General features: G+C 44.9%; 1 protein-coding gene across 5 annotated transcripts in view; it reads left to right on the top strand.

Moving 5' to 3' along the window:
• The window catches only part of tdrd7b (tudor domain containing 7 b), a 42,763-nt gene that overhangs the window by 3,980 nt on the left and 15,115 nt on the right, over window positions 1-23,668 (top strand). For 3 of the 5 annotated variants that reach the window (XM_015946276.3, XM_054747413.2, XM_054747412.2), the window contains exons 2-5: window positions 358-561; window positions 3,362-3,506; window positions 19,519-19,726; window positions 22,841-22,923. In XM_015946276.3, coding sequence (XP_015801762.1) covers window positions 358-561; window positions 3,362-3,506; window positions 19,519-19,726; window positions 22,841-22,923 — 640 coding nt within the window. Of the gene's footprint in view, window positions 1-357; window positions 562-3,361; window positions 3,507-12,046; window positions 12,327-19,518; window positions 19,727-22,840; window positions 22,924-23,668 lie in introns of those variants that run through there. The other 2 variants (XM_015946277.3, XM_015946278.3) reach the window with 2 other exon arrangements.

Genomic DNA, 23,668 nt, shown 5'->3' on the forward strand with positions numbered 1-23,668 from the left:
AATAATAAGGGCAACAGTAATTAAATGCAGTTATTATGTCCTTCAGAAGCAAAACTAAAGGGATGAGTCAGGATAACCAAGCTAACCTAACTAGAAGATTTATTACGAAGAAGGAGTTTTAGTCGAGTCTTGTTTATTCTGTTTAACTGGTATTATGTGGAACAACTTTCAAAAAACATGGAGAAAGTATCTTGGGACCAATTTTCCCATTCTTTTTGTGATAATGTCTTCAGTTTTAACGGACAGCTTCTTAAATTAGCAAATGACTTGAAACAAACCATTACCTGATCAAAGTTTATGATTCAATTGTAATCTGTAGCAGGAACTCACTGGAAGTTTTATCTCTGTTTGGTATAGATGACTGACGCTGAGCTGGTGAAGAAGACACTGCGGGCCATCCTCCAGTCCAACAAAGGAGGAGTGTCGGTGTCCCGTCTGCAATCAGAGTACAAGGAACTTACAGGAGAGCAGATACCACACAAACAGATGGGACACAACCAGCTGGAGGCTCTGCTGGCCAGCATGCCCTCTGCTCGCATGGAGCGGTGCCATTCAGGGGAGGTGAGCGTCCCTGGGGAATGATGTCACACTTAAACCATAAGAGCACAAAAGTGTTTCCTGAACTAGTGTTGGAGTGATGCATAACAGTCCTAACCAGGGACCTCATCACTTTGTAATTGTCAGTGTGCCATAAGGACACTTTCCTGTTGGTGAAGTTGTGAAATGTACCACAGATAACACGTTTTGACAGATATAAATCTTTAAGGCCAAAAAGCAGATTCCCAAAAAGCTGTTAGCTGAAACTGTGGGAATAACCTGCTGGAAAAAGAAGAAGAAGAAATGATATTTTGTGCCTTTTAAGATAAAAATCACGAGGCTCTTCACAAGAACAAAAAATAATAAAAACAAATGTCATGCATGACATACCTGTTTTAGATTGAATTTTATCGACTGAATTTTTTTTCCTGTTTTTATGTGGTTTCACTTATTTCCACATTTTAAAATCCATTTTCTCTAAAGTCGTAAAAGTACAAAATTGATAAGTTGTAAATTTTGACTTATTTTACAGATTCAATATAAGTTAGATTGCTGCTGGCAGTGTGTCGTTTCCTGCTGCTAGGGGGCAGTACATACATTTCAGGGTAGTTGTATGGCCGTGACTGCCGCTAGTTTAAAAAACATCTCGGTAAATGTTGTTACCTACGGAGCAGAAAGCATGTGACCTCGACGTGACTCATCAGACTTTGATGGTCCTTCAGATAATTCCATTGAGAGAATGCAATTAAATAATAATAATAATTGTAGTTTCCTGATCTGCTTGGGGTCCTGCGCCTGCCGATGATGTCATCATTCTACGGCAGCACCGCTTAGACAAAATATACTACATCTCTTTTTAGATTCAGTTCTTTCACATATGTTTTGGAAATAGTTTAGCAGTTTTGTTATAAATTTGTGTTTCTTACTGCAAAAAAGTTTTTGTACGTGGTAACATAACTTCTGTAAGTCGTACGTCCAACCAATCATCTTGTGTGATGTCATCAACGGGCGCAGGATGCCGAGCCGGCCAGAAAGAAACATGGTGTATGATAGAAAGATTAAAATAAAAATACTAGGAAATCCAAAAATTGAAGAAAAACAATTAAAATTTAAAAATGGCCTATAATGGCCAAAGTAAAAGAAATGCAATTTAAAATTCTTAACAACTACTATCCATCAGACACTGAGGAAGAGATTTGGTTTTGAAGTTGACCCTTGTGAATTCTGTCAGGAAAGCCCTGAAGGAACAGAACACTTATTTTTTAGCTGTTGTATAAGTAAGAGGTTTTGGGAAGAAGTCCATTGTTGGTTAAGAAATAAAATAAGACAACTTGATCGTTTTACAAATGAAGATATTCTTATTTACAATTCTAAATTAAAGGGGAATAATTCATTGTTAATTAACAGTGTTATTATTATGGGTAAATACCACATCCACAAAAGCAAATGGAAAAAACAACTGCCAAACATAAACTGTTTCACAAATGAATTCCATATGTTCTTATCCACTTTGATGCGTATAAAAAATTCAAATGCAACTGCAAAAGCCATTTGTCATGCTGCACAAAAATGTTTAATCTTGTAACAATGTTTTTACTTTGTGATATAAGTGCCTCTTTTTAGGTTTCTTATATGTTTTTCTTTTATTGTTACTAAAGATACCTTGTATGTTTTCATTATGTGTTGTCTCACGAGAAATTGTAATAAGCATTTAATGATAATAATAAAAAAAAAAAAAGAAACATGGTGTCTAATATGGCGTCCCCCAAAGATGCTAGACACACGCACTTTTTACTTTAGACTTTTACTAATGGTGGTTGTTTGGTGACGTCTGCCGATGTCATTTCCTACTGAGATACAACCAGTCAGCATGAGTTAACCACAAGTTCCACTCGGCGAGTGTTACGGTTGCCAGTCTGGCCAGTGAAGAGCAGGAGCCAGGATCACCCAGCTCGAGTGAATCAGCCTGACCCCGCCCCTCCTCCTCTCTCCCGGACTGCTGAGGAGCACAGCTGAGCTGAATCTTCCTGATGAGCAAACACCTGTATAAAAAGTCTGTGCCTTCAGCAGTCTGGGAGGCAGCAGTGCAGGGGTTCTGCTGTCCTCCTTGTTTTTGTTTGGTTTCAACCAATTTCGTTCGGATGAGTTTTAACTTTGGTAGTTTTTACTCTGAGTGATCCAGTGGGATCTTTTGTGTGTCCGTTTTTTAAAGGTTAACTTGGTTTGGTGCAATTTTACTGACTTCGGTTTTAAACACCTTCGTTGTGGTAAAACTTTTTAAAATAAGTTTTTACCAGGTGTTTTAGTCAGTAGATTGTTTTAGACTTTTATCAACTTTGGGTTTTTAAGAACACCTTCGGTTTGGTAAAACTTTTAATATAAGTTTTTACCAGGTGTTTTTATAGTTGATAATTTGTTATGTTAACCTTTTAGAGAGTTCTGTTTGTTTTTGGCATTATCTTTATAATGCGCCATCATTTTAAACTCCACCGTCATCTACCTTATGTTACCCCCTCCTTCGTATTTTAACATCTCCTGTCGGGGACGTAACAGCGACTCAACCAGGCCTTACCAAGTACATATCCTTGCTCAGGTACTGTTGGTTCCTGAAATAGTTTTGGAAAATGGTCCGTTCAGGTCGGCCCGGTGAAATACACACATGCAGCGAAAGTTCTTTAGAATTACCTGGAATTCCCAATAGTGGAAACAAGCCTTTTGAACACCAACCAAAGACAAATGTGTCTTCTAAACACTCATTAGATCAAACAAGCTCCAACTTCTTTCCTGATAAGGTCTCAGTGTCGGTTCTATTTTCTGTCTCTAGGTTATTTATTTTTCCTCTGGAGCCAGCGAGACAGCACATTTAGCCAAGGTGGTGGCCCGTCAGCGGAGCTCCAAGAGGATGGGCCGACCCCACCTGGTCAACACCCAGATGAGAGTCAAACCAGCAGCCCCTCTCGTTTTGAACGGTGAGATACAGAAAGATTTAAACCACCCCTTTCACCTCTTTTTACTCTTTTGCCCAGTTCTTGTTGTGCTGACGTTTTTTTAGCTAATTTCATTTTGTTCTCATAATAGCCTCTTTCTAATGAAATTGTGGTATCAATGTCATGTTTCATGGATTCATTTAAAGAAATAACAACACAATGGGTCTTTTTGAGCTGCTGCTGGTAACAAGAGCCTAAGGATCTAGGTCAGAGTTGAGAGCCCAGACAAAGGAATGAACAACAAACATTTCTGTGAAAATGACCTGGTACTAGACTCCATGTGAGTAAAGCCTAATTTAAACTTATCCGTCAGCTCCTAAAGGGAGAGACACGCATGGACGGAGACATTTTGCCCTCATACATCTCTGTCTCCTGGGGAGTGTTGCAAAGCATTTCCCTGCCAGGATAGCCGAGCGGCTAGCGCTGTTCTGTGGTATCCTGTCGTGTATCCACTCCAAGATGGTGTGTTTGTATCGTGGTTTTTTTATTTTTATTATTTTTTTGTATTTAAGACTCTTTAACGCAGACAAATTTGTCCCTAGTTCTCCTCCACCTCTTCATACACTCGCCACCTCTAAACCCAGGTTTCCCATCATTTGTGTCCGTGAATAAAATTCTTGCTTGCTTTTCTCTCCTCCAGTCACAGGGGAATAAAACGTTCATATTTTAGAGTTAGTCCGCGAGGTATTCTTCAAGCTGCTTCATGTCTGCCGCTAGATATCTCTTTGTTTTGAAGGCGCAATGGCGGCGGTGTAGACGACAGCGGTGCCCTCACCAATCACAAGCTTGCGTTCTCTGTCTCGATAGACAGATGTTTAGAAAAGAAAGCTAGTCTCCGTCTGTCCTTGCGAGGGCTCTCCAGCAGGCTCGCAAGGACGGATAATGGCGTTGAGTGCGTGCATCCATCCCGACGCAGACGGAGAAGTATAATTTAGGCTTAAGAAGGCAACCAAAGCTCAAAGAGGAACTTCAGAACACTGTTGGGATGTTTCTAAAAATCCCCGTATAAGATTACTCTAAAATCTGAAAGGCTGGAAGCAAAAGTAAAAGACATGATAATGATTTTAGACAATGTCACTAATTCCAAACACCAATTATTACCCTTTTAATGGCTATAACTTCCAATGTAGTAGCTGAGTCAACCATAAAGCCCAGTTTACACAATAAGATGTGAGAGACCACACACGTGGCAATAAAAAATCACAGATTTGGTCCTGCAGTGTGTGGTGTGTGACCACATGGCAAAAAACTACAAATTACACTGAAGAACTGATTTTACACACAAATATTCCCCGGGTAAAATCTCACAAAACCTTTTGTGATCTAACTCGACTTTGGAGTAAACAAACATGGCAGCTTCCATTACCTTGCTTTCTGATTGCCTACACATCACTTTCAACAGTTAGTGCAGTTGTTTGGTCTAAATATCGGACCAAGACAATCTAACTCGTCCAGTCTCCCTGATGGGAGTAGTCTTGAAGTGCATCTGAGCAGACCAGAGTGTTCTGAACTCACCACACATGGCAGGAATATCTGATCTTTAAAGCCATTAAAGTCTCTTTCCGGAGTATTTCTCTTATCCGATGGCACCATCTAGTGGCTAACAAGCATATCACACAAAAAGTCTGTCTCTCTGTTTTTTTTTAAGATGGCGACTTCACGTTTCTGTTCATAAATGTGCTTCTATTTCGTCTAGTCTTAGCCCTTAAGCTAGCTGCTATTGGAAAGATGATCTCTGCATCAGCCAATCATGAAGAGGTTAAATGTACACCCACCAATAGTGGGCCCCTTGTGGTATATAACCGCAGTGACCCCACTACTCACCTCCTTTTTCTCTTCATGCCAAGCTTGAGAGCTTCCTTAAAGAGCAAATATTATCTTGAAAGAGCAAAATTATCCGAGAAGACGACTTACCAGCCATGTCCAGCGACGCCAGACCCTGCCCGACCTGCCAGACGGGCTCCATTTCCAGTGGCGACCTGCACGCTAAGTGTGAGGTCTGTCTCGGGGCTCACCACGCTGGCCTGGCCTTGACCCCGCAGGCCTCGTGCCCGTCCTGTGCCGCTCTGCCCGTGGCGGAGAAGATTCGCCGGGTCGAGTACTTCACTCCCGCCGCCAACGAAGAATTTCCGGTCGCTGACTCGTACCCGCTGGACAAGGCTTTGGATTTCTTCGACGCCGGTCAGGAGCCGGCTGGTTTCAACTGGCTGGATGACGTCACCGACAGCGAGAACTACGATGAGGCGGCATCCCTCCTAGACACAACGGAGGTCGGCGAGCTTCGCTCAGCGGGTCCTTCTGCCCCAGTGGCTTCTCGCTCCTCCCTGCCAGCAGTAAGAGCACTGCTCCAGGAGCTGCCCGCCATCATTTCTGCGGCAGCAGCCCGCAAGAGGCTAGCTGTGCCAGAACCGGCCCCGCCTGAAGCGGATGATTTGGCGGGAATTTTCGGGGCAACTTAGACACGCTGTCCAGACCCTGTCTGGCCGTGCTTCCCCGCTGCTATGAGCTGCTGGTCTGCCGCCTTCTCCGAGCCTGCCAAGCTCAAGGCGCCAGTCTCCATGTATGCGCCCATCACCAAGGTCGAGGGGTTTTCCGACCAAGGCTGGCCGTCCGTTCCTCCGCTAGAGCCGGACTTGGCCTCGCTGTTCGACGCCAAGAACCACCTCGCTGGCCCGCGAGCTGTTCCCGTTTCAAAACATGACCAGCTGCTGACGCGGCTCACTGACCACGCACATCAGTGTGCCTTTCAGACCGGCGCTGCAGGGAATAACATCGCCCTTCTTGCCTTCGGCGTCTCCAAGATGATGGAGGAGCTGGAAGATCCCGAGGAGTCGAAAGCCGTCATTACTAAGACTGTTGATGCTATCCTCAATCTGTGTGCTGCTGTGCTCACCGGTTCTGCTCGCATCGCTGCCTGGCAGACCCTCATCCAGCGAGCGATCTGGCTCAAGGCCCTGCCCTCCATTCCGGAACATCTGCAAAGGGAGATGCTGGACGGCCCCATCACCACCGATGTTCTGTTTGGTCCCCATCTTAGGGGCGTCATTGAGAGGGCTCAGAAGACGGCCGAACTATCGGCTACGGTGTGAGACCTGATCCACCCTCGGTCAGCCTCGCACTCCGGCCGTTCCGCCAGAGGATGGGACGAAAGGCGCGGAAGCTTCAGACGCCCAGCTGCACCGCCCGCTCCACGGAGCCGGCCTCCCGCTTTGGCTCCATATCAGCGGGACCAGCGAGATGGCGGACAACGGTTCCGGCGGGGCCAGCAGACGCCGTCTTGGCAGTCCCAGGTGCAGGAGCCTCGCCGAAAGCAGCCACGGAAGTGACTCTTTGGGGGGAATGTGTGTGTTAATGATTGTTCTGATGTTGTTGTTGGTTTTGAAATAAAACCCAAAAAACGTCACTCAAAGAGCACAATCCTACAGTCCTCCGCAGAATCCTCTGCCGAGTTCTCACACATGTTCCCCACACCAAGCACTGCTGCATGCATACATGTTCCTGCAGGTAGTCATAATACACGGCCAGCCGTAAGGGTGCGCTCCATTTGCGCTCCGGCCCCAGCAGCCGGCCAGGCCCAACTCTTCCCGCTCTCCCCACACCGTTGGGTGGAGCGGGATGTCAGGTCGCTGTCTCGACCGCGCGCGGCGGCACAGTGCGCGGCTCCATCCGCTGGCACTCTCTCCCCCCCGTGCACGGGCCCGGCTCCCACTCGTCCTTCACTTTCGGACTCCACGCGCCGCGGTGTGGACCAGCCTGTTCCAGCTGTTTCGCACTCGCCCTTTCGAGCGCAGCCCTCCATGGGTCGCCCCCAGTTCTCGGGTATGGGCGACGGCGGTAAGGGCACATGCACAGCCCTCAGACGTTGTTTATGTGACCGCGCACACGCGTCCACTGTCGGAACGCGCACACGAGTGGCGCCGCCTTTGTATCATGAGCAAATGGATTTCGGACACCATTCATTGTGGTCACACACTTCATTTTCAGGCCACTCCACCTCCCTTCAACGGGATTGTGGATTTGACGTTCACATCGCAAGTACAGTCTCAGGCCCTAGAGCGGGAGTTGCGGGAACTTCTGTCCAAGGACGCTATTTCCCGAGTCCCTCGCGGACAAGAGCTCTCGGGCTTCTACTCCCGCTTCTTCGTAGTACCGAAGAAGTCGGGAGGAATGAGACCGATTCTCGACCTGTCCCTGTTCAACTGCTCCATAGCAGTAATGCATTTCCGCATGTTAACAATGAGACAAGTCTTGGAATACGTGCGCCCCGGGGATTGGTTCACGTCAATCGACCTGAAAGACGCATACTTCCACATACCAGTAATTCCAAACCACCGGAAGTTTCTGCGTTTTTCGTTCAAGGGAGTTCAATATCAGTTCAATTGCCTCCCTTTCGGCTACTCGCTAGCCCCGCGCACCTTTTCCAAATGTCGGGAGACCGCGCTGCAGCCACTGTGCACGATGGGAATGAGGGTTTTATTTTACCTGGACGATCTTCTCCTGTGCGCTCGGTCCGAGGACGAGGCGTCACAGCAAACCAGGAGGTTGACAGAGCATCTGTCAACCCTAGGGTTTTCTATAAACTGGGAAAAGAGCTCCATCCTTCCATCCCAGTCGATTGTGTATCTCGGGGTGGAGTTGGACGCCTCCCTAATGAGAGCACGTTTGTCGCCTGCAAGAGAGGTAGATCTCTCCACGGTGATCTCCCGTGTACAACCCCGCAAGATCGTGAGAGCCCTGTTAGTCATGAAACTCATGGGCATGATGTCCGCAGTCCATTCGGTGGTGCCGCTAGGCTTGCTGCGCACGAGGCGCTTGCAACGTTGGTTCATCCGCCTCCGGGTGCATCCGATACATCAGAAGAGATGTATGTTGAGGATTCCCCCTTCAGTGGGCGGGGACCTCGCTCACTGGGGGAACCCCTGCATCCTCTCACGCGGGGTTCCCATCGGACGTCCTGCGTCACACGTATCTGTGTTTACGGATGCGTCACTGTCGGGGTGGGGGGGCACGTGCTTGTCCCATACGGTGGAAGATCGCTGGCCCTCCCACACGCACGAGCACATAAATGTGTTGGAGCTTATGACAGTGAGGAATGTGATCAGACACTTCGCTGCCCTTCTCGAGGGCCGTCATGTCGAAGTTCACACAGACAACCAGGTGGCGGCAGCCTACATAAATCACCAAGGGGGAGTTCGATCCCTCCCACTGTTGCGTGTCGCCACAGATTTACTGTGTTGGACACATGTCCACCTGCTGTCCATCAGAGCCATCTACATTCCGGGGGTCCTGAATGTAGCGGCAGACATCCTGTCGAGAGGGGGACCCCGCAACTCCGACTGGCGTCTACATCCTGCACTGATATCACAGATCTGGATCAGGTTCAGGGAACCGTCTGTGGATCTGTTCGCGGCTCGCGAAAATGCTCAGTGTCGCCTGTGGTTTTCCCTGAGTCCCCGGGACGGACCCCCGCTCGGGGCGGACGCCTTCTCACACCAGCCCTGGCCTCGAACGCTCCTTTATGCGTTTCCACCAGTCCCTCTGATTCCCCGTCTCCTCGACCGAATTCAGTCGGAACAGCTCTCGGTGATTCTGGTGGCTCCCAGACGCTTGTCCGCGTCATGGTTTCCGGACCTGCAAGCGCTAGTGTCCGGCTCCCCGTGGAGGCTCCCGTGGAGGGCGGACGCCCTTCTCCAGGCGGATGGGATAATCAAACATCCTCCGGAAATAGGCCAACGGCTGTGGGTCTGGCCGCTGAGCGGTCACGCTTAGAGGCTTCTGGGCTGCCGCATGATGTGGTCGCCACGATTCAGAGTGCGCGGGCGCCCTCTACCATTGCGTCTTACCCTGCTAAATGGGCAGCTTTCCAGAAATGGTGCACAGAGCGGAATGTTCAAGCGCTCTTCTGCCAGCTGGCGGATGTCCTATCGTTTCTGCAGATACTGATGGACAGGGGCCTCGCATTCAGCACTGTTAAGACATATGTTGCAGCTATCTCATCGTGTGATCAGGGTTTTGGAGATGGATCTGTTTTCAATCATCCCCTCACAAAACGTTTTCTAAAAGGTGTCAGGAGGAACAGACCTGTGTCCCGCCCACTTTTTCCCCAATGGGATCTAACGGTGGTTCTGCGTGGCTTATCTGAAGCCCCATTTGAACCCTTGGACCAGGTCTCACTCAAGTTCCTGTCGCTTAAAACTGTACTGCTGCTGGCGCTAGCATCAGTTTAGAGAGTGAATGACCTAACCGCCCTCTCAGTGGCTCCCGCATGCCTCAGGATCCGGGAGGATGGCGGGTCTGCTGTTTTATGCCCCAACCCAGCCTTTGTGCCCAAAAGCATTAATGCTTCCTTCAAATCCAGGTCAATTTCATTGGCTGGACTTTTTCCTCCTCCCCATTATTCTGAGGAGGAGGCGGCTTCTCGCCTTCTCTGCCCGGTGCGCGCGCTTGCACGATATGTGTCACGCACTTCAGGGATTCGTCGCTCACAAAACCTGTTTGTGCACTACAGGGAGTCTTCCCTTGGTCAGGCGCTGTCGGCCCAGCGTCTTTCACACTGGCTGAGTGACGCCATTGCCCTCGCTTACACATCATCAGGGCAGGATCCCCCTGAGGCACTCAGGGCTCACTCAACCAGAGGGATTTCCTCTTCGATGGCGCTCCTCAGTGGTGTGTCAATGGAAGACATTTGTCAGGCTGCTTCATGGGCTTCACCCTGTTCCTTTACTCGTTATTATTTACGAGATGTGTCTTCAGGTTCCATCACTCGTTCAGTGCTTGGACCCCAGCAGGCTAAATGAATGCTTATGGCACCTCATTGGCCTTGCTGAGATGGATTTCATCCTCTTGTGGATGATGTTTTTTAGTGGGGGCCCCTTTTTTATCGTGGCTGCCTCAGTCTTTAAGCCTGGTCTGAGGCTGAGCGTCCCCCACTAGAGGAGATTTGATTGGGTGTGTCCATTGGTTGTGTTAACCAGTGGGGCGTAAACCCATCCAGCTGCGCCTTATTCCAATAGCAGCTAGCTTAAGGGCTAAGACTAGACGAAATAGAACGTTGGTTACTTATTGTAACCCCAGATTCTATGAGTCTAGTCGCAGCCCTTAAGCCACTGGCCCCTCTGGTTATGATGGGAATAAAAGCCATTGGTGGTGAGCAGTGGGGTCACTGCGGTTATATACCACAAGGGGGCCCACTATTGGTGAGCGTACATTTAAGCTCTTCATGATTGGCTGATGCGGAGATCATCTTTCCAATAGCAGCTAGCTTAAGGGCTGCGACTAGACTCATAGAATCTGGGGTTACAATACGTAACCAACGTTCTGTAGCCGACAAACAGCGCTAAAACACGTTGTTTTACAAGTATTATTCTCATATCATGTTGTGTTTTCATATATTTATATTTTAGAGGCTTACTTGTCTGTGAAAAGTTCATCAACTCTGCATCAGTCGAGGTATTCCATAAATTTGAAGCATCTAAGCCAGGGGTATTCAATTCCGGGCCTCGAGGGCCGGTGTCCAGCACGTTTTAGTTTTAACCCTGCTTCAACACATCTGAGTCACCTGATGAGCTGCTGGACAGGTGACTCAACCACTTAATCTAGTGTGTTGGACCAGAGAAACCACTAAAACGTGCTGGATACTGGCCCTTGAGGCTTGAACTTGAATAGCCCTGATCTAAGAGATAGTCTAATGCTATTGGTTAGTTCTGGTTGGCGCTCAGTCTCCTATTGCACAGAGCTCTGCAGGGCAGGGGGCGTGCTTAGCAAAAAAAAAAAAAGACATATTGCTTACATTATATCACAGTACACGATAAGACAATCCCTTTTACGGATTTCTGAAAAACCATAAATATTGGTCTCTTGTATGAATGAGTGCCTTTTGAGTTGTTTTTTATTTAGAAATAGCTCTGGCGCTCCTGTTTTAAGGGGTACAATTCTGTCAGAGGACTGGATTTTGAGTCTCAATTATTAATATTCATGATATGCAAACTTCTTCACCCCGGATTGGCTAACACAACTCTTAAGCTGCCTCTGTTCGCTCTTCTTTCTTGGGTGAAAAATGCAACATTGATGTGTTATTTCCATAAATAGCATGAGCCGGTAAATGTTCCACCATGTTGTGGAATTGCTATTGATAATGGTTAGCGTCCTTCAGCTCAGACATTCTCTACTCTCTTTTTCCTGTGGGTGCAAGCCAAAATGGGAGACCTTTGAGACTGTCGTAAAGGTAGGATCAGGTCTGGCCCCTTTTCACTTGTGTTCTGTAGACCTTTTGGTCTTTTAGCTACTAATAATATCACACACACACACACAGATATCTCAGGCATCAGGTGTTCAGTCTGGTGTACAAAAACATAGTTTAGAATGGTGGCTTCTCCTTTTCTGGTTTTAATAAACATCTCTTAAAACTGATAGAACACACACACACACACACACACACACACACACACTTAATTATTTTTCAATGCTGCTAGACGGTGATGCTGCAGAATATTCTTAGAGTCGGAGGAGGAGGCGGGAGGCAGCTGTGCAGAGAGGAGGGAGGGATGTAGCAGTGAGACTGCTGGAGGTGCTAAAAGACTGATGGATGGTTAAACCTTAAGGAGGAGGACAGATGATGAAGAAGACAATAATGAGAGGGAGGGAGAGAGAGAGCTGGGTTGCAGTTTGAGGCTGCATGAGATCCGGAAGTAACGGGGAGCTTATTCACCCCCCCACCCCCACCCTCCTCTCGGCTATTGATATTCAGGCAGAAACAGACCAGAGGCTGTGTGTCCACGCCGGTGAGGTGATGTCGCTCTGTGTGTGAGTGCTTGTCCTGACATTTTATTTGCATGTAGATTTCAGCATGTTGTTGCAGAATGAGTGTGTTGATTATGTCAGTGGCAAATGAACAAACTAAAGACAGCTGACCGTGTTGGCACCAGCTGGAGGAAATGAATGGATGTTTAAGCAGGAGAAAGTTCCAGAGGAAAGGACATCCTGTAGGGAGTGAGAGACAGTGGGAGGAAGGCTTGAATACATACAAGAGTGGAAGTGAGGACTGGTGCATAGGCCAGTGATTCCATTCAGCAGAAATGTGATGTCATGCTACATTTGAAAGGTGCAACATTGTAGTGAGAAGGGACTTGACTAGTTTGGGCATGTGATGTTTGGAAGATTTTGGACAGTTTTTGCTGTGGCTTGTTAACAGCGTCATTATCTAAAAACCTATCACCATTCTTCAAAGAATAAAGTTGATGATCCTGGAAAAACATTTTTCACGCAAGCTACATTTTCCAAAAGCACAATTCTAGGGTCCTACCCCCTTTCATTAGGCTCCTCCCACTAAACCACGCCTCCAGAATCCAGGAGAATCTCAGACTCAACAACTACTACCGTACCATACCATACCGTACTGTACCGTACCATACAGGGCCGTTGCTAGCTATTTTGGTGCCCTAAGCACAAAGTCTTCGTGGTGCCCCCCCCCCCCCCCCCCACACACACACACAGAAAAAACAACACCATCACTGGCATGTGACATGACTAAATTCAAAACTATTTAACCTTTATTAAGAACTAGAGAGGCACAATATACACAACTAGAAAATTCTGAATATGAAGGGAGGAGGTTAGCATAATGGACTTTTTTCTTCAAATTATACCATCAGCAGCTGATGTTCCTCTTGGCCCATAAATGTTTATGAAATATATATATCAACATAGAGCAAATACCTAATTTGAAAATAGGTTTGTCAAATTTTTCATATTAAATCTCAGTTACATAGCCTATAGGCCAAATAGGCTACTTAATAATGATATAAATCATGTCCATAGTTAACTCAAACAGCCGCTTATTTAAAAAAATTCTTACTTTACCTTGACAGTGTTTTTGTCCTTCCTGTTTTTGTGATATTTAAGTATTTGGGTGGACAAATATGATTCATTTGTTTATTTCTGTTTCAAAACAGCACAGATGGGCCTATCTGACCTCACAGAGGAAACTTTATTTTACTTGAGAAAGATGTTTTAAGATGAACTTATTAAAACAAAAAAATCTTCAAACTCTTCAAGGTCTATTTTTAGATGAACAACCTTTAACACTGTTCAGACTTATTTGTTGATCCAAGTCGCATGAACAGGCTGAATAAAAGGATTTTTCCCTTTGTTGCATTTAACAATTTCTTCTTTAAAGAAGTGCTGATTCAGAAGAGAATGACTGCATTTAGGAAGATGACGACTTGCTACGTTTTTTTCTCCAGCAGTAAAAAAGTTCTAAAGCTTTTCTGAGTTTCTCTCCCTCTCAGCCTCTCTCACTCAGCTACTAATGAACGCCCGGTAGGCAGGGCCAGATTAACACTTTGTTGTGCCCTGGGCAACAAAATTCAAGGGCCCCATCATCACGACCCGAGGATCGCCATAATGTGGTCACATACAGAATATTTTACTGTAATATGCAGTAAATGTACTCAATACTTGAATACCTGATGTCACGTAACCCGCTCAGGGTAACCTTTGACCCACCTCGTGTGGACTGACCAATGAGGAGAGAATCTTAACTTGAGGCCCTCTCTTCATTGGTCAGTCTGCATGAGACTGACTCTCAACTGACGTTCAGTCATAGGCAGCGAAGCGTCTCTGTGCAGCGCAAAAGCCCGGGTGGACAGTTTGTTTAATATAGGGTGATCATATTTCCATTTCCAAACAAGAGGACAGGGGATCTGTGCCTATGACGTCACACTATGGCAACGCCACACAAACCATGTTGGGACCCATTTTTTTGTAAGAACTAAATTAATATCAGAGTCTGCCAATAAAAGGGCTTTAAAACAATTCATATGTAAATATTTAGCATATTTATTGCAAAATGTCATTTTTCTGCTTTAGTGCTGCAACAAGGTTTTATTAATAATACATTATTATACCTTTTGTTTTACTACAGCATCGGTAAGCTTCCTGTGCACAGATTATTAAGGATGCTTGTTTCAGCTGTGAGATTAGACGATAGGACCAATGAAAAAATAATTAGCAAGTTTAGAAAAGAAGCAGATGAGACAGCATGTCTGATAATTTAGTTTTTCATCTGATAATATTAGAACATGTCAGTAATGTCCGAGGAGCTTTTATAAACACTGTATAACTAACACTCCTGGAGAGGGTATGGATTACACAGAGGCTTCTGGGGAGCCCCGTTATGGGGTGGTGGTGTGTGTGTGTGTGTGTGTGGGGGGGGGGGGGGGGGGGCATTTTGCCTTGGCCCCCAAAATGTCTTGAAACGGCCCTGGGTGTGTGACTGAGTTTTGAAGGTGATCTGAATTGTATCAGATGTATAAATATTACATGTGTATAACTTATTGTTTTATACAGGTAAAAATGTGTAGTGGAGATAAATCTACCTACATTTTACTTTTCAACACTTTGTTTTGTTTTTATTGAACTATTTTCCTGTCCTGTCTGTCTCTCATCTTCCTGCATCTCCTCTAAACTCTCCAGAAAAACTGCTGCCTGGATTATTACTTTTTCACCTCATCAGTTACTTTTGAGCAGATCAAAGGGATCTCCTGACCGCAAAGTGGAGTGCGCGTTTCGATGCTGCATCAGTGAGGTGAAATCACCGCAGCACAGGTGATGAGCTCCGCAGCAGAGTGCTTCAGGCACAGATAAGACAGAAAGTAGAGAACATGTGCGGACAAGATCGATCGTGTGTTAATTATAGTTTTTTGGTTGCGCCACTTTGAGAATGGACCGTGCGCTGGAAGCAGCCGCCTGGAGCGCTGCGCAAAAACGCGCTGTGCCGCTCTCTGCTCAGAAGAGTCCATAAATGAAGTAATATAAGTAGAAAACTTTTTTCCGGCTCCCCGGATGTGTAGGATATACAGCTCCCCCATAATTCGATCCCTGCTCCTGGATGAAAAGCCGGACATTTTCATCAAAACAATACCCCCAGTCCGGACGTCCCGGACAGAGTGAAAAGTGGACACGGTCCATCTCTACTTTTTGTGGTGTTTTCTCTCTGTAAACATGCTGTTAACTTGCTTTGCACATCTTCTAATTGAAATCTGTCTTTATCATATATATTTTATTGTTTCATAAGTTTGCGTTTGGTGCCCCTCCCCCGGCGTGGTGCCCTACGCGCTGTGCGTGGTGTGCGTGTGCGGAGCGCCGGCGCTGGTACCATACCATACAACTTTGTTTAAAAAGCATGTTTCAAAACAGCATGCAAGCTGACCAAAGCACTACACAGTCAATAACCATACGAAGATCAATCAAAAGTGGATAAAAACAGTCAATAAATACAGATTAAAACAACCAATAAAAATATCAAAGGAAATGGAAAAAAAAACATTAAAAGGAGTCACTGCCCAATAGCCAAATCATAGTAGTTCATTCGTAACTTGAAGACAGCAAAGGGTCATGGCTGTCAAATTGTGATGGGTAGTGCATGCTAAAGGACAGTGAAAGCATGCTCAAAGGACTGCTCCCCCCTTGCTTTATAATTCATGGTTGGAGTGCAGAGTAGCAAGCGGTCAGCTGACTTCAGTGAGCGCACCGGCATATAGGTGAGACAGGTAGGATGGTGCAAGACCGTTCAATGCTTTAAATACAAAGAGCAGGATCTTAAATCGCACCCTGAACGTCATGGGTAACCAATTGAGATGTACCGGAACCAGGGTGATATGGCTTCTATTTGTGTTAAGAACTTTGCAGCAGTGTTCTGTACCATCTGCAGCAAGTTCAGGCCTAAAGCAAGGGTGCCAATGAGAAGTGAAATTGCATAGTCCAAGCAAGAAGTGATAAAGGTGTGAATTACAGATTCTAAATGGGACTGTTTTAGAATATGCTTCAGGCGTGTTAGATGGTGTAGTTGAAAGAAACATGATTTCACAACCGCATTTATCTGAGGTACCATTGAAAATCCAGCATCCAATTTCACCCTAAGGCAGGTGACACACTGTTTAAGGTCACAACTTGGAAGATTTTGGACAGACAATGTGCAAGAGAGGTTTCTAGGATCGAAAAGAATCAACTCAGTCTTTGACCCATTAACTATGAATGATACGACAAATGTCCAGCACTTGTATAACACCTTTCAAAGTCAGAGTACTCGAAACGACTTTACACTGCAGTGTATCATTCATCCATTCACACAAACATTCACACACTGATGGTGATGAGCTACAGTGTAGCCACAGCTGCTCTGGGGCACAATGACTGAGTCAAGGCTGTCGAGCACAGGCACCATCAGTCCCTCCGATCACTACCAGCAGGCAAGGTGGGTTAAAGGTCTTGCCCAAGGACACAATAGGAGAATTCTCTGTCCAGAGCCTGGATCGAATCTGCAACTTTCCAATTACTGGACAATCCATTCAACCTTCTGAGCTACTGCTGCCCCAATTTACCCCACCATAAGAATGTTTGCAGCGAACCACCCCTTCACATCTGCGAGACAGTCTGCGATTAGTAAATCCGCGTTTGGCCCTTTCATCGCCAGATATATCTGACTATCATCAGCGTAAATTGGAGGGGCCCTAGGGCACAACCCTGTGGCACTCCCAGTTCAACGGAAGACAGTGGGAGGCACAGTCACCCATCTGCACGCTGAAAGATCTATTTGCCAAATATGAGCGGAACCAGTCCAGTATATTTATTTAATTTATTTTACATTGAGAGGCGCTATATAAAAGATTCTTTCTATAGTACCCGAACTCTAGATGAACCAACAGGGTTTGGTCGTCGACTGTGTCAAAGGCCGCAGAAATATCTAACAACAGCAGCAGTACATGGGACTCTGAATCTGATGAAACCAAAATATCACTGAGCACACAAATCAGAGCAGACTCAGTGCTGTGGTGGGGTCTGAAAACAAATTGAAACAAGTCCAACAGTGAATTTGTCTCCATGTGAGTTATAATTTGTGAATGGACAGTTTTCTCCAGGACCTTCAACAGGAAAAGAACTTTTGTAGTTGGGCGCAAGTTATCAAAGTTGGAACGGTCCAGACAAGGCTTCTTCAAAATCAGCTGTTATTTGAAGGCCATAAGGAACACGCCAGTCGAAAGACAAAGTTCAAAATGGCTGGACCAAGGACAGAAGCAAGATCGCGCACCAACTTAGGTGGCAGAGAGTCTTCAAGTCAACTTGCTGGTTTCACAGATTTAATCAGTTTCTCATGGTCATGGAGATGAGCATGAGCACATTTGAAGAGAGTAGGCAGAGTTGATGGTTCCACGACGCAAAATTCCACCAAGCCTAATTTATACTTCTTCATCTGCGTCTGGACGGAGACACATAACGCTATTATGCATCAGCGCAAGAGCCCTCCGACTGGCTCGCAGAGGGTGACGGAGACATGCCCCAATTTTTTAACTGTCCATCAAAAGAGACAGAGACCGCAGGCTTGTGATTGGTCAGGATGCCGCCTCCTGTAAATTTGTCAACGTCAGCGTCTTTGCCGCTTCAAAAAATAAAGAGATATTTAGTGGCAGAGACAGAACTGATTGAAGAACGCATCACTGAAAAAGTCTGAAAATAGGAACGTTTATTCACCCGTGATTGAAGTAGTACCAAGATACAAAGCTAGCGTTTAATTCGTGGACAGAAAAGATGAATAACGTGAGTTTAGAGGTGCTGATCACATAAAAAGATGGAGAGGAATGAGGGACAAATTTATCCTTGTAAAAAGTCTCTGAAATACATTAAAACAATGTAAACACAATAGTAGATACACCATCATGGACTGGATATGTGACCGTAATAGTGGCAGGATACCTCAGAATAGCGCTACGCCCCCTCTGTTGTCTTAGCAGGGAATTGCTTTGCAACAGGCCTCAGCTGACGAAGAAGTCCGAAAGCAAAACGCCTATGTCAGTGCGTGTGCTTCTCTCCCTCACAGAGCTGACGGAGAAACGTAAATTAGGCTTAAGCTTCAGATCAACCTTGTGAAAAAATAGCTCTGGAGCTCAGCACACAGAGAAACGGATGGGGTCAAACCATCTGATGTAGCTAACAACAATATGGAGTTTATGGTACCATACAGTTTAGCCTGATCCCCTTGATGCTGCATAATGATGTCAGAAAAGTATTTATTGAGTGCAAACATCCATAAAAACGTATTATTTTACCTTTTTGACCTGTTGTTGGCACCTGTTGTTGGCACAAGTCTTCAGAATTTTTTTTTCTTCCTTACCCGCGGGCAGCTCTCTGTGCTGCTGGCTGTTCGTTGAAACATAAAAATCCACAGGCGTGACCATCAGGGCCTTCTGCTGTTTGTGATTTGAAATTTTTTTCAATTAAACTAAATTTTTTTCATTTATTGACTTTGCTTGAGGTTGAACTTTTAGGATTTTCTGTCTGACGTCATTATTTTCCTGTCAGGACGGCAGAACTCCTGATGGGTGGTTACCATGGTGACCTTTAATGAACCACTGGCAGCAGCTTTCACATTACTGTTACACTTTCAAACAGGTTTTACATGAAGTTATATGCATTTTGCCTTAGCGTAGATCAGGTATGTTCAAAGTGTGGCCTGAGTGATTTAGTGCAGGCCCCACATGCTGGAATTTTGTCCTTCCAGCAGGCTGTTGATGTAGATTGACACTTTTTAATTATTTTGTCTTCAGATTTTTACTAAAATGTCTTTTATAGGGCCTTTTATGAGCTGGAAAAAAACAACAACATTTTGTGGCCCAAGAGGACTTTTAACTTGAGGAGTTTGGCCCTCGTCATGAAAAGTCTGGACACCCCTGGTGTAGATCACTACGAAAGTCCCAAATTAGTTGATAGTATATTATAATTTGGCCAGAAGCTGCACTGAAAACTTTTAAACGTCTTTAGTAATTCTCCGCTTGGGCTTGTCACAACATACACATGTTCAGTATAATCAGCAGAGTTTTCAGTCATAGCTCTGAATGAGCTTCCATCCTCTAAGATGTCCTTTATAGTGTCTTCTCTGACCCGTCTCAGCATCAGGTTTAGCTGAGTCAGGGTTTAAGCTGACTCTATCTCTTCTCCACAGCAAAACCCCAAACCTCTCTGAGGCAGCCGAGCCACCGGGGACGAGGCGGAGGTAGAGGAGGAGGTTGTGGTCGTGCGTCGGCACATGGAGACTTCAGACAGACCAGAGACATAAGGGATGGCCCGACAGATAGCAGGACTGGGGGACATCCAAACAAGCTCTCCAGGCAGCACACTCCCGTAAAGAAAGGCAACCTACCAGCAGAGAAGTGAGCGCAGATTCTGATGCAGTCATGGGAAACAAAGGTTTCTGAAGGCATTCCATTGATTTAATCTGGTTTTAATTTCAGATTTAACTGGTGACTATGAGCTTAAACAAACTACAGGGCTCATTAACATGATGACTGCTGTGTTACAAAATAACCAACAATTAATCAGGAAATCCAATCCAATCCAATTTTATTTATAAAGCGCATTCAACATGGCATTACACCCAAACAAGGTGCTGTACACCAAAAATGTTAGTGAATTTAAACCGTGTTATACAATCATGTTGGACGAACACAGGTAAAAGATAAAAAAGAAATGCAGCAAAATCACCAAAACTAACAGCTAAAAATCAATAAGACACAGGAAGATTAAAAAATTAGAAAAACATTTTAAGAAGAACCTCAATAGTAAGGAAGTTGATATTGTGAATTCCATTTTTAAACAAATGTTAATATTGGTGAGGTTCATAATTATGAGGTAAAGTATTATGAGGAAAGTAGAAATAAGCAGAATCAGTCCACCTAAACATTAAAACAAGGACATGTGAACTATTTTATTCCAACCAACAAGACTGCAAACGAGCACTGGTGTATTTCATGGAAACTCTGTTTTACTGATATTGCTCCTCCTGGTTAGTTATAAAGGTTTTTCCCTCTTATTTACAGCTAATTCTAATATTTTTGTGGGTTCTTTTTTTTTACTTCACCTTAACAAAAACTGGCCATTTCTATCTAAAAAGTGATGAGTCTTTGTGAAAGATCCTCCGTTTTCTCATGAGCCCTTTCCTTTATAATAGACTAAATTATTTATACCTAACTTGTAGGGATTTGTTTGTTTTTGGATGCTTTCAGTTAATTTATTTGTAAATAATTCTGCATTAAAGAAAAATGAGTTTTTCTCTTGCTGAATCATACGTAACCTTTATAATAATCTTAAGAGTGGTTTACCAGGTGTGGTTGTTCTACCAGTCGGTCAGAGCTCTAAAACTGTTCCTGTTACACAACCAGGTTTGTTAAAGTTGTCCCAGTTTCCTGACTTCCTTTAGCAGAAGGCTCACCTCTTTGTATCCTGATTTTTAAGCATGGCCTGTTTTACGTTTGTGGGATTAAATCGCCAGAGAGAAGGAAAGAGAAGGCAGATTTTTCTTTAACATCTTTGCTAAGTTTGTTCTGCGTTGGTAATCCAGTTCCATTATTTGGTTCTTTTCTGAACACAGAGTACTAGATTTGTTATTCATCTTCTTGATGACAAGTTTCAGCTACATCTGTAGCATTCTGCAGAGCGTTGCTTCATCAGCGACGAGTGTTCAGAAAACAACCAAACAATGGGATTGGATGACAGATTTATTTTCTTTTTTAGTTGCCATGCTCTTTAGGGCACATTTTTTTCTCTCGTTTAACTTCCTGCTGCTGAATGGCGCCCTGATTGAATGCCTCCCGGATTTTGCTCACTCAGCGTTGAGCTGACGATGAGTTTTCTGATTCCAGTTCTCTCTCCGTCTGCAGCCCCTCTGCAGTCACTCGTCCCATTTAGGTTTATAAACTCTAAACTCTTCATCCTGTCATCCACCCACTGCAGGCAAGTGTCAGAGTTAAACCAGACTAATCTGATCTCTTCCAGAATAAATCTAACTGCTCCGTTTGTCCTTTGAAAACAACGGGCTGTTTACTGTCACTGTGGGCTCCAGTGCAGCTGACCCCTGCAGCACAATGGGGCGAAAGGATGGATGTCCTGGTCCACCGTCAGGGGACATGAGGCTTGCTCGGGGGGGGGGGGGTAGTCCTCTTTAATCCCTCCACTATTCTCTGGTAGATTAACTCTTCTAAACCTGCATGCAGTGAATCAGCAGATCCCTTTAGACCTCTGTGTTTGCGTGTGTGTGTGTGTGATAAATGACAGCTCACACACGACAAACCATCTTAAATCTGTTTAATTTGTATAAAAAGTTTAAATATCAACATAGAAACGCATTAAAAATAAAATATTTCATGTAGAGGAGATTGTGGATGATTTCTGCAAATTGTAGCTTTTATTTTGGGAGTTAATTTGGGATAGATAGATCATTAAAGTGGGATGTGACAGTTTGAGCAGCCTTGTTAATCTTCATGATTTTCCTGTATAAATCATAATAGGAGAGACACACACACACACACACACACACACACACAGAGATGTTTGATAAGTTAAACAAAGTTTGTTGGATTTACAGAAAGCGTAATAATTGTTTAAACAACATTAGGCAGGTGCATAGATTTGGGAACCACAAAAAAATGACATCAGTATTTAGTGGATCCTCCTTTTGCAGAAGTAACAGCCTCTAAACACTTCCTATATCTCCCAGTGAGAGTCTGGATTCTGGTTGAAGGTTTTTTGGACCATTTTTCTTTACAAACATCTCTAGTTCATTCAGGTCTGACGGCTCCTGAGCATGGACAGCTCTCTTTAACTCACACCACAGATTATCAGTTATATTCAGGTCTGAAGACAGAGGCCATTTCAGAACGTTCTACTTGTTCCTCTGCATGAATGCCCCAAATAGATGTTGAGCAGGGTTTAGGGTCATTGTCTTGTTGAAAGATTCAGCCCCGGTGCAGCTTCAGCTTTGTCACTGACTCCTGGACATTGGTTTCCAGAATCTGCTGATATTGAGTGGAATCCATGCGCCCCTCAACTTTAACAAGATTCCCAGTCCCTGCACTGGTCACACAGCCCACAGCATGATGGAACCACCACCATGTTTTACTGTAGGTAGCAGGTGTTTTCTTGGAATGCTGTGTTCTCTTTCCTCCATGCATAACGCCGCTTGTTATGCCCAAATAACTCGGTTTTAGTTTCTTCAGTCCACAACACCTTATACCAGAATGAAGCTGGCTGGTCCAAATGTGCTTTAGCATACCTAAAGCAGCTCTGGTTGTGCTGTGGGTGGAGAAAAGGCTTCCTATACATCACTCTCACATGCAGCATCTCGAGTAAAGCGCACCGAATAGTTGAACAATGCGCAGCGACTCCACTGAGCTTACCAAACTAATTTTGAGTTCCAGTACTTAGTTCTAAAGGGTTTGGAATCAATAAAAATATTGTTATTTCTCCCCGTTTTGTTCTCATGTTAACAGGCCAGACAAGAGGATGACCCTGCCCTCACGGTTTCAGAAGGAGGTGCACACTCACCTTTCTAGAAACCCCCAACAAGTTGGTCGTAAGTAGGACAGATACTGTTTAGTGTGTGTGTGTGTGTGTGTGTGTGTGTGTGTGTGTGTGTGTGTGTGTGTGTGTGTGTGTGTGTGTGTGTGTGTGTGTGTGTGTGTGTGTGTGTGTGTGTGTGTGTGCGCTGTTGCAAACATTTCATGTTACACTCTCTGGCACTAAAGTATAAAACCTTACCTTAGCTGGATTGTGTTTAAACACCCTGCAAGAGAAGCTCTTGTTTGTGGTCATCTTGCCTCTCTGGTATGGAGCCGGCAGTAACCCCAAGCCCGTACTAAACTACAAATCAAAGTGTTGGCAGGATTAAGTTTAAATGTTTATACCGACTGCTAGAAGAGTGTTATTGTACATTTTTATTTTCAGCTGGCTTTTGAACCATTCAAATTCAATTTCAAAAATACTTTATTAATCCCAGAGGGAAATTGATTGCTGTAGTAGCTCAGAATAATAATGATAATCAAGTCATCAAAGAGTTATTGTATATTACAATGGCTGTTGGCAGGAAGGATCTCCAGTAGCGGTCAGTGTTGCAGCCAAACTGAAGAAGCCTCTGCCTGAACACACTCTTCCGTTGTCGGACAGTTTTGTGAAGCGTATGCTCAGCGTTGTCCATAAATGTCTTGATTCTCTGGAGAATCCTTCTTTGCATTATCTCCTCCAGCGGTTCCAAAACTGCCGAAAATCTGGCTGAGTCCTTGAAAGGACTTGGAGTTCCTCCATCTTGTTGGCCAGTGATC

This window comes from Nothobranchius furzeri, chromosome 2 (genome assembly GCF_043380555.1).
Source record: "Nothobranchius furzeri strain GRZ-AD chromosome 2, NfurGRZ-RIMD1, whole genome shotgun sequence".
In the NCBI taxonomy this organism is placed as follows: domain Eukaryota; kingdom Metazoa; phylum Chordata; class Actinopteri; order Cyprinodontiformes; family Nothobranchiidae; genus Nothobranchius; species Nothobranchius furzeri.